The sequence below is a fragment of the Camelina sativa genome, chromosome 6 (assembly GCF_000633955.1).
Source record: "Camelina sativa cultivar DH55 chromosome 6, Cs, whole genome shotgun sequence".
Taxonomy (NCBI): Eukaryota; Viridiplantae; Streptophyta; class Magnoliopsida; order Brassicales; family Brassicaceae; genus Camelina; species Camelina sativa.
This window is the reverse complement of record NC_025690.1, coordinates 15,962,631-15,973,797: the sequence shown is the minus strand read 5'-3', so window position 1 is coordinate 15,973,797 and position 11,167 is coordinate 15,962,631. Positions and strand designations below refer to the sequence as shown.

General features: G+C 36.5%; 3 protein-coding genes and 1 non-coding gene across 4 annotated transcripts in view; 2 read left to right on the top strand and 2 right to left on the bottom strand.

Annotated features, from left to right (window-relative positions):
- On the top strand, nucleotides 1–579 carry LOC104791666 (putative lipid-transfer protein DIR1; the record flags this gene model as incomplete). The annotated part of the gene is given in 2 exon segments (XM_010517606.1): nucleotides 1–250; nucleotides 384–579. Coding segments are annotated over 2 exon segments (267 nt in total), but the record flags the coding sequence as incomplete, so codon positions are not given.
- Nucleotides 794–3,002, bottom strand: LOC104791665 (probable proteasome inhibitor). The gene is made up of 9 exons (XM_010517605.2): nucleotides 2,747–3,002; nucleotides 2,461–2,632; nucleotides 2,204–2,350; nucleotides 1,755–1,829; nucleotides 1,594–1,674; nucleotides 1,467–1,498; nucleotides 1,310–1,382; nucleotides 1,103–1,183; nucleotides 794–1,020 (listed from the first exon to the last, which is right to left on the bottom strand). The coding sequence occupies exons 1-9, from the start codon at nucleotides 2,922–2,924 to the stop codon at nucleotides 948–950; spliced, it is 912 nt and encodes a 303-aa protein (XP_010515907.1). The 5' UTR covers nucleotides 2,925–3,002; the 3' UTR covers nucleotides 794–947.
- On the bottom strand, nucleotides 3,116–3,186 carry TRNAG-GCC. Its single transcript has one exon. It is a non-coding gene; the product is annotated as a tRNA-Gly (tRNA).
- Nucleotides 8,703–11,167, top strand: part of LOC104791663 (protein NRT1/ PTR FAMILY 5.7) — a 3,999-nt gene continuing 1,534 nt past the window's right edge. Inside the window, exons 1-4 of the mRNA XM_010517602.2 lie at nucleotides 8,703–8,940; nucleotides 9,056–9,273; nucleotides 9,604–10,148; nucleotides 10,601–11,055. Coding sequence (XP_010515904.1) covers nucleotides 8,796–8,940; nucleotides 9,056–9,273; nucleotides 9,604–10,148; nucleotides 10,601–11,055 — 1,363 coding nt within the window. The 5' untranslated portion in view covers nucleotides 8,703–8,795. The remainder of the gene's footprint in view (nucleotides 8,941–9,055; nucleotides 9,274–9,603; nucleotides 10,149–10,600; nucleotides 11,056–11,167) is intronic.

Sequence of the window (11,167 nt, the reverse complement as noted above, 5' to 3'; positions counted from 1 at the left end):
TGTGGTAGATCTTCGCCGGACAATGAGGCGATGAAGCTGGCTCCATGTGCAGGTGCAGCTCAGGATGCTAACGCCGCCGTGCCAGGAGGTTGTTGTGCTCAGATTAAGAGATTTTCTCAGAACCCTAAATGTCTCTGTGCTGTTCTTCTTTCCGACACGGCCAAAGCCTCAGGCGTCCAGCCTGAGGTTGCCCTTACCATCCCTAAACGCTGCAATTTCGCTAACCGCCCTGTTGGTTACAAGTGCGGACGTAAGTATTTTTTATACTGTATCTGACTTTATGTTTGTTATATCTTTACATTCTGCTTTTTACTCAATTTTCATAACATATCTGACTAATGTTGTTTACTTGTTTTTTTTTTCTTGTTTCCTTTTGCTTACAGCATACACACTTCCGTAAAGTGTTGACGATTAGAAAAGGATAAAGGAGCCATAACTGAACTTTATGTGGAAGCTTGGATTACTTGTCTCCATGTACCGTATATTATATGAATAACAATAATGTTTATACTGTATGTATCAGTGTGATTGTTAATGGATCTCTATATCAATATATATATGATATGATTTCACTCTCTATTTCAATTGATTTTCTTAACGTCATTTTGGCAACACTAATACACCTTAGTTACAAGTCGATCTATCACCAATAAACTAATTGAAACCAAAACGGAGTGTAATTGAAACAAAAGAAGATGATGCTCTAGTTTTCAAAATTCCCTATATATTCAAGCGATTGTCTCTCTATATGGCGACCAATTCAGACTTGGCCAAAGAAAACTTAGAAGCAAACTAAAACTAAACCAAAACTTTATTTATATTTATTTAAGTTATAAACAATCAGCTGGGGATAAAACCAACACCAAGGGAAAACAAAACAGCTGATAAAAAGCAAACCAAGTCTATATGATAGTTACTGCCAGACTTTAAGTTGTGCACATACTTTATTACATAAAATCGGAACCGCCGGGATAATGCTCGAGATCTGGATGCCCGCCTCCTGGCCTTCTTGGAGGTTGCCTACACACAGTTCATAAAAACAAAAGTCAAAACCTTTTGCAAAACAGCTGTGAAGTTTAGTATATATGCACAAGATTACTACCTTGTGAACCGGCCAGGCTCAAATCCTGGAACACCAGGTGGGCCATAAGGATCAAAACGAGCACCAGGAGGTGGCACACCCCTGTCAAAACCAAAACAAGATCCATGGTCACTTATTTGTCAGAAACAATTTAGAGAGCTTTTCATGTGTTCAAATCTATGGCTGTGAATATCTATGAGCATCTGTGTAAAAAGAAAGAGATTTTACGGTTGTGGTGGTCCCATGAAGCCAGGTCGATCAGAACCATCACCAAATGGGAAAAAGCGAGGATCACCAGGCCCTGCGACCAAACACAATCAGTTTAACAAATTATAATCAAGTAAGCGATTAAAATATCTCGTTTCTCAAGAAGGATTGCTCTTACCTACAAGCATGCTTCCATCCCCAAAACCACCCCTGGGGAAGATATAAATTATATGTGGTGAGTGACATTAAAAATGAAATGAAGTGATACAGTTGTATTGTAGAAAGTATAAATATTGATAACAAACCTTCCAGGATACATTCCAGCACCTGGGCCAGGGAAAAGATCACTGTAACCTCCATTACCGGGTATTGGAGGAACTACCACCCTAGGAAATAAATACAGTTACGCGATACATTTTAGTTTCCGTAAGATTAAGCACAGAAAAGTAGAAGTTGATGTATATACCCTGAGGGGTGAATCTGAGGGCCTAATGGATTAGGCATATCAACGTAAGGTCTAGGCTCTTCATTTGTCTCAGAGCTGCAAGCAACCAATGATAAAAATGGGGATCATAAAATATACTTCAAGAATAAGGAAACATATCCATCCTGGTCCAACTAACAAATGCCTCCACAAAACAAAATTTCACAAAGAGAATTACATGTACCACACAAGTCAAAACCTTGTTCACATGAATAGACTCACAAAGTCAGTAGACTCTGTACACATTACTTCAGTGTGTCTTAAAGCATATACAAAACAACTATACGAATGAGCAAATCTATGTTTACATGAATAGAGTTAAGTGAAGTGACACTGCAAGCTACAATTCATACACTAACTCAAACACTACGAGGCATCTACGAACAGCTTATGAGCAATAAAAAATTCTAAGTGCTTGATAAAGGAATCACCTGGACTGAGTTCTTGAAGAAACAGGTTTGGGTTTTTCATCAAGCTTATCGACAATTCCACTCTGCAAATCAGTCACCAACTTGTCCAAATTCTTGAACTGCGCAGCGTAATTCCCCTCGTTGCTCTCCTGAGCATAATCCTCAACTCTGCACACAAAAAAGCAGAAAACTTTACTAACCCCTCAAGATTTGCAAAAAAAAAAAGAATCACAATCGATCACCACAACAAATACAAAGAGAGATGAATCATGACATACTTAATCTCGAGATGAGCAGGTTCAGCTCCACCATCAGCTATGGCATCAACAACAAGTTTATCATCAATCGCCAAACACTTTACCAAAATTTTCTTGGATCCTTTCTTCGGATTCGCATAGACAAACGCGTACTCTCCCTCAAATTCGTTCCACCCGTCGATACCAACATCATCTAACAAAATAGTCAACAAAATCAATCAGAATCCTAAACCTAAACCCTAGAAAAAAAAAATTCGAAGAAGCTCCTAAGTCCCTAAAACCCCCAAAAACGAAACCAATTACTTACCCTGAGATGAAGAAGAAGAGAGAGCGTCGTCGGCGAAGGCAGGCCGTCCGGTGGCAGTGAGGATGTAACCGGAAGAGATGAAAGAAGCGTGAATAGCGAAAGCGACCTTATCGTGTTTGTTTCGAAAAGGAGGTCTAGCTAATCTGATCATAGCCATCACCGTCTCCGAATTCGCCATCGATTTCGTCACAAGGAGTTGTTCCGAGAGAGTGTTCTTCAAAAATTTTGATCTTGGGAAAGAAGAAAAGAAAACCAAAAATATGTTTCATCATGTAATAATGCCTTTTGTTTATGTTGAAACAGTATTGGGCCTATTTTTAAACAGTATCGGGCTTGTCTGCAAAATAGAAGAGAGGGCCTAAAATTAATTGCACCAGCCGGGAATCGAACCCGGGTCTGTACCGTGGCAGGGTACTATTCTACCACTAGACCACTGGTGCTTTTTTGAAAGCTTATGTGTACACTTTACTGACTACTAGATTTAGAAGTTGGTCTTTGGGGTTTGTCGGCCGATCCATTTGGTATGTTTTTTTTTTGGACAAACACATGATTTCATTCATTCAAACCAAATCAAGGTACAAGCTGGAGATTCAAGGATCTCAAAGTTTTAAGAGTTACAAAAGTAGGTATTCCCTAATACCATAAGCAAGAAAATAAAGGACATCGAGGTGAACACCATGAGAGCTATGGAACAAATGCTATGAAGCAAATAGGAACATGTGAGATCACGGATACTCGAAAGATCATCATCGAAGAAAACGATGGATGGCAGGGTTGTCAAGGTCAAGCGACACTTAGACGTTGTAGGAGGATCCAAAGCCAAATCACTTGCCAAGACGAGGTACACTAAAAGTGCAATGGCAGGGATTCTAGGAACCATGATTTTACGGTTCAAAATGGGAGGATGTAGAGCCCAAGTCAGAGGGTAGCTTCCAATGGAGCTAGGGTTGTCTTCAATCCATAAGGTCCGAGAGATGGAAAAGGTACTGAAGTAGATTGGCTTGAAATCGTCAAGTGGGTAGATTGGATTGCAGGGCGATAGACCATAAGACTTTAAGCAAACACAAATAGAACTTCCAAAGAAAACTAAAGCCATATGCCAATAATAAAAGTCGAACTGTAACAATACATGTAGGTTCTCTCTCACTTGAGGCCCTTGGTCAAGGAGATTAAGAAATCCACACAAAGCATGTAGCCAGTAGGACCAAAGAAAATGCAAGGTAGGCTTGGTCGATTTATTTTTGAACAACACGGACAAGGTTTGGTTGAAAAGGGATGGGTGAAGCTTCGGTTCCAAACTCTTGAGGGTATATGGCTTTGATATGCACGAACGTGGGATCATGAACCGGGTATGAGATATATGGGCTGAAGAAGCTTCGGTAATCACCGCTCTTAAGCGACATGATCATAATGCCGAAACTCTTCAAGCCTTTAACAACATGAGTAAAAATCCTAGATGTTTCAATAGGCAAGGTTCTCCTAAGCATAAGAGTTGGGCACAAACAACCTTTCAATGTGAAGCTTTATAAACTCATGATTCATAATCCTAGGTGAAGCTAATGGTAGGGTTCTCAAAGGCTTCTTGTATAGCCAGAGCAACAAAGGCGTGTTACAAGCTATTTGCAGTCTTCGGACAAACGCTTTCAGTAAGCACAATCTATGTTGACTAAGGGTAGACACAGAAGGAGTTAGAAAAGACCTGTACTTTAGTAGATGATAATTGGGCTCACCATGTGAAGGATTGGGCGCTTGGATATAAGGCAGAGAACCTTGAGATGCTAGCATGCCGAAAACAGATCTGAGTCTCATCCACAGATATCCAAAGGCTACTGTGAATGGCCCGAAAAGATGAAGAGCACAACGGCTAACCAGAGCGAATTCAGGATTCAACAACTCTAGAGGGAGCAAGTTTGGTTCTGCCAAGTTCAAGCGGTGACAAGGAGTCGGGACGAGGGTCCAATCGCGGATCGGTGATGAACAAGATTTTGTCGCCGTCTGGATTTTTTGGTAAGGGTTTGCAACGGTTAAAAAGGAATCAAAAAAGGGGGAAAAAGAAGTGAAGATTGAGAGAAAGGGGTAACAGAGACTTAAAAGAAAAGCGGGGAACGAGAATTCCCGACGCCGGCGAGCAAAAGTCCCACCGGCGTCGGAGGAGAAAGGTTGAGACGATGCCTCAATGTTCGTGCCTCGAAGAGAAAATATTAGGGCGAACTCTGAATTTCAGGATAAGAGGTTATCCATTTGGTATGTTTATCATTAATTTTACTATTGGATTTTCACGTATGTGTTTTCAAGCTAAAAGAACTTTATTTTGGAGATATGTTTTAGTGCAAAAGTTTGTTTCGTATTCGTAAGGTAATGATGTTCGGTCCGACTAGCTAGTATTATTTTCTAATTCAACCAGACATTTGGTGCTTCATTTGGGTATAATAACATGTTTTTCTTATGATCCATTTGATTTTCCTACTATACTTCTCTATTTATCAGTGCATTTACTCGAGACGAGAGACCGCTTAATTAGTGGAAGAAGTTTAGTACGTATTTTCTGTCAAATATCATCATGTGAAATTTGACCTCTTTCTCTCGATCTGATCTCGAACACCTTTTTCAAACAAGAATAATCACAAAAGATTTTTAGAATATCTGATTAGATATCGGGCGCAGCACATGAATTTCTAAGGTAACTTAGATTTACACCCAACAAAAAAAAGAAGCACGAGCTTCATGTGATAATTATTCTTCGTTAGGAAAAAATGGTATCGATACTTGATAGAGACCTCAACCAAGACTTGTAGTTGAAGCATGCAGCACTATTACATATAATTTGACTTCCCTTGGACGAGTAACCTCACATTGGTGTGTGGTCCTTATGTTAGGGAAAATTTCACGTTAGATGTATGTGGTGGTGGGAAAAGGACATGAAACAAGATGCTTTGATTTTAGCTACACACACAAAATCTTAATTAGCTTTACCATTTCCAATTTAATTCTTGCGAACTACTCGTGATATTGTTTATTCCCTGCCACCTATAGACTTCATTTGTTGAACTTGTGAAATTTAGCTTCAATTGTCTTAGTCTATTACAAACAACGAAGTCCATAATTTGTTAATTAATAGGAAGCATTACGTGACTTCACTGAGTTTTGTAGACCATGTTTTTGTACCAGTTTCTGTTTCAATGGCTATGTAAACTCTTTTTTCAATATAGTTAGGAAAAATATATGTTAAAGAAAACAAACTAAGTGTTGACCAAAAAAAAAGAAAAAAAAACTAAGTTAGTTAACTAGTATTACTTGAAAATGTTGCTATCCCTCATTGTTTCTAAGTCTGATTCAGCCGGCACAACCAATTCCAATCGGAGAAAAAATAGAATACATGTAATTTGGTGATTTATTGATGTCATTGTTGTGCGACCATCTAAATTCAAACCATATAACACATGTTATTACCAACAAATAATATTTTCAAATAGACAAAATAACTTAAACTATGTATAACCTATTTAAATAAAAGATATACATTTTTTGAATGAATGTAAAGTTTACTCAACCAAAAAATTGTGTTACGTTATATGCATCCTTCATTCGAATGCTTTTTAAGAAAATAAACAGAATTGATCAATATCTAAAACTACCTATTAAATCATCCACGATCGGATTCAATTTCATTACATATGACTATATATAGAGTCAGTCAACGGTGGTAGCAGCACTATGGGAAAAGGTAATCCACTTTCCTCAAACATAGCCACTATAGTTCAGACATGATAAGAGTTGACTCATAATCCAAAAATTAATTGGTTCTTTAATTACTATGGAAATGATGTTTTTTGGTTTTGGTAGCAAATCCACTAAAGATTCACAACTTTCTCCTGATAGATATCACCACTAAGCTAGCACTGCCACTTAAAACTCATTTAATAAGACTTGATTGGTCTGATGACCACATCCATGATAAATTTTTCCTTCTAGATTTTTTTTTTTTTTTGGAAGTGTTGATCACTCTAGAACTAGAGGATAATGATCGTTTATGGCATTAATTTGGATGGTTGTTACAGTATATTATGCATAATCGATCCCTTAACTGATTGACATGTGAATCATGTGATTATGCTAAGTGTGTTTCTTCCTCTTTTTTTTTTGTTCGATAGTGATTATACTGGTGTGGTGCTAGAGTACACTATTGATCGTGTAAAACATATAACGGTGGTAGTGGTTAAAAGCAGTAAAGCACGATGAAATAGATGATATCATATATATATATATATATATGTATGTGACTAATTAAAAAAACGATTTTCAAATGTGGCGGCACAGTAATGTTTTTGTCATTGCTAAACTTTAGCTATGAAATTGATCTGAAGAAGATACGTACGGGAGTTCAGAAATGCAATCGGTAATCTTACCTACTTTTTAGGTAATATTACCTAATTAAGGAGTTGTTCTTTTAAAAGAATATGGAACATAGATTAAGGTAACTGAGTAATGAAAAGTTGTTGTTTTGTTGAATTAAAATTAATTAGAAAGGTTGCATAAAAGTTTTTTTTAATATATATATATATATATATATATATATGTTTTTTAGTTACTTACTTCTACACTAGGTTTACCCACGAAATCTTCTTTAAAAAAAAATGGTAATTATACATATTGAAGAAGTCAGGTTTACTGGAGATTTTATATCGTGATGCATGTACACTTGTTTTTCGTGGTCAAATATATTAATGATTAGTATGTTTACCGTAAATGTGAGGTAATTACAAAATTTCTATCGTGAATCCATGTGGTGCATGTAAAATTTTAAGTTATCATTTAAACTGTATGTCGTGTTTTTGAAATGCTGCAAAGACTAATTAGGACTCGCGCTCATCGTGATTATTAATTCATTTGTTATTAGTTTAAAATATTTATTAAATAAATCCTCGAGTATGATGTATACATAATACATATGACCACAAAAAATATTATCTAGTAATGATGTAACATATGACAAATAGAAAAAAAAAGAAACCTCTATTGGTACTGAGGATCAGATCCTAGAGGGGCAACAAGGAGGTTTATCCAGAATCTTGAAATTTTTATAACAAAAATGTTGGTATTATGGAATATTTGAGTATGAGGTTTTGTGACTTCTGTCATTTGGGTAAGGCGCTAGTAATGTCTTGGGTTTTGGTGGTAGCCAAGAGGGAGATATCTCCAAAAAGACACAACGAGGGAATCTTTACTCCGTAGGCATCAAATCCATGACATAAAGGTTCCTTAGGACATATCTATTATGATTCTTATATATATTTGTTCAACGAAAAATGCATGCTAAGATTTTTTTTGAACTTAGGAATGTAACTTTATTCACTTTCGGTTGGATGGTGAGTTCAATTTTTGGCTTATAATTAGCTCAAAGTTGTTGAACAAGAATAAAATTTGATCATCACCTCTCTACTTTAGTAAATCTTCTTCATTCAATTCATGCATGGAATCTTTGTAATTCATAGAAAGCTTTGATCAAATCTGAGGTTTTCTTCTGTCTCCATCTCTCTTTGATTTGGTATTGGTTTAACTCTCTTTTAATCATAAGAGTTCAGGGAATTTTCAACTTTATTTGTGTGACTCGATCTTTTTAGGTCCACAAAGCCACACAAGTTATTATCTGAAAACGACCGATTGGAAAAAGATGAGCACCACATCACACCGAGAATTTGTTCTCATCTTAGATCAAAACTTCACTATCATTTTCTTCTTTGTATTTTTGTATAAACTTTGGAATAGTCATAAAATAGAAAGTCGTTTGAAATTAAATTTTACCTTTTTATGTACATATTTATATTTGACATATAAATCGAAATAGAAGTTGAGGAATTCTTATATATGTGTCTTCTATTTGTCAACCTTACGTGTCCTTTTTAAAGGATCTTGGGAAGCATTATAGAGGAAGAGACAAACATAGTGAATGTTATCCATTATATAAGAGGACCAAGACTTCTCCACAAACATCACTCATCAACAATTCTCTCTCTCACACTCTCTCTCCCGATCATTAACATAAAAAATTATGGAGCACAACAAGATTGATACAGAGCTACAAGATTCATACGATGATCAACAGAAATGGGTTCTTGATTCTTCTACTGATAGTAGAGGAAAGATTCCACTTCGGTCTAGAACCGGAGCTTGGAGAGCTGCACTCTTCATCATTGGTATATATAAACGTTTCAAAGAGATTTTTGTATTAGATATATAAAATATATGTGTATTTGTGAAATTTTTTTAACGTTATAATCTTATGGCCGATTTAATTATATATGTGTACAGCAATCGAATTTAGCGAGAGGCTAAGTTATTTTGGGATCGCAACGAACTTAGTGGTTTACTTGACGACCATACTTCACCAAGATCTCAAGATGGCTGTAAAAAATGCAAACTACTGGTCTGGTGTCACTACTTTAATGCCTCTTCTTGGAGGCTTTGTCGCTGATGCTTATCTCGGCCGTTATGCCACTGTCCTTCTTGCAACCACCGTTTACCTTATGGTAATAATGTCTAATACTTGAAAATATTATCGACCCTTCTCAATATTTTAAATATTATTCATATGAAAATATTATGGACCCTTCTCAATATTTTAAATATTATTCATACACGTTTTAAGTTAGTTTGTTGTGAATTTTGTGTAGCATACTCTCAAAACCGGTTCAATATTATATATAACATTTTTATGTATATTTTTTATATACTTGTTTTTTTAAATAAAAAAAATCTTCATGTCTTTATACACACTATAGATTTTGAGATTAGTCAAAACTTGATGGTTTGTTTTTCCTTGTTTCTTGTCTTAATATGTTGAATCTAAAATTTTACAGGGCTTGATTCTGTTAACATTATCTTGGTTTATACCGGGATTGAAAGCTTGTCATGAAGAAATATGTGTTGAGCCAAGGAAAGCCCACGAGATAGCCTTTTTCATTGCAATCTACTTGATCTCCATAGCCACGGGAGGCCATAAGCCATCCCTTGAGAGCTTTGGAGCTGACCAGTTTGAAGATGGTCATTCCGAAGAACGGAAGATGAAAATGTCTTACTTCAACTGGTGGACTGCTGGTCTATGCTCTGGGATTCTAACCGCGGTGACTGCAATCGTCTATATAGAAGACCGGATTGGTTGGGGTGTGGCTGGCATCGTACTCACAATAGTGATGGCTACTTCGTTTTGTATCTTCCTTGTCGGTAAACCGTTTTACCACTATAGAGCACCTTCCGGTAGCCCGTTGACCCCGATTTTGCAAGTCTTTGTCGCTGCCATTTCGAAAAGACATCTTCCTTGTCCCAATGATTCGTCTGTTCTTCATGAGTTAACTAAAGAAGAGTATACTAAAGGCCGGCTTCTTTCTCGCACAAAGAATCTTAAGTAAGTGCATTTACAACTCGGTATGTTTTTAGTCTTGGTTATGTTTGGTTTTGGTTTCGAATTTTCGATTATTTGGTTTTAATTTGGACAATATAGCAAACAAGTTATATCCAAATATAATATAGATCGATTTGTTTCATTTGGTCTGAGATTTAAATTATGTTAAAAAAAAAAAAGTTTTAGTTTGTTGTGATCAAATATACAAATTTTTTTAAAAAAAAAAAAAAATTTGAATCCGCTTTTTTTTTTTTTTGGTTTGTGGGTTTTCGGATATAGAAAAATTGAATCTAAGCATATTAGGATAACTATAATTATGTAATATTACGATAACGTAATTATAGTGTTAGGATAACTAGTATTACTGTAATTATGTAATAATACTACGACAACTATAACCCAATTAAAGTTTCTTTTCCATCCAAACATGGAATTGATTCAAATTCGGTTTGCAGATTTCTAGACAAAGCAGCGGTTATCGATGACCGAGGGAACGACAACAGTAAAACTGAGAATCAGAGTCCATGGAAACTCGCAACGATTACAAAAGTGGAAGAAGTTAAGCTACTCATCAACATGATTCCAATCTGGTTCTTTACATTAGCCTTTGGAGTATGCGCCACTCAAAGCACAACACTCTTCATCAAGCAAGCCATAATCATGGACCGACACATCATCGGGACAAAGTTCATAGTTCCTCCAGCTTCCATGTTCTCTCTCGTAGCTCTCTCCATAATCATCACCGTAACAATCTACGAGAGAGTCCTCGTGCCTCTTCTGAGGCGCGCCACAGGAAACGAAAGAGGCATTAGTATTCTACAAAGAATCGGGACCGGTATGGTTTTTTCCTTATTCGCCATGATCATTGCTGCTCTAATCGAGAAGAAAAGATTGGATTATGCTAAGGAACATCACATGAGTAAGACCATGACCTTGAGTGCTATATGGTTAGCTCCTCAATTCATAGTCTTAGGAGTTGCGGACGCTTTTACACTTGTGGGTCTTCAAGAATACTTCTACGA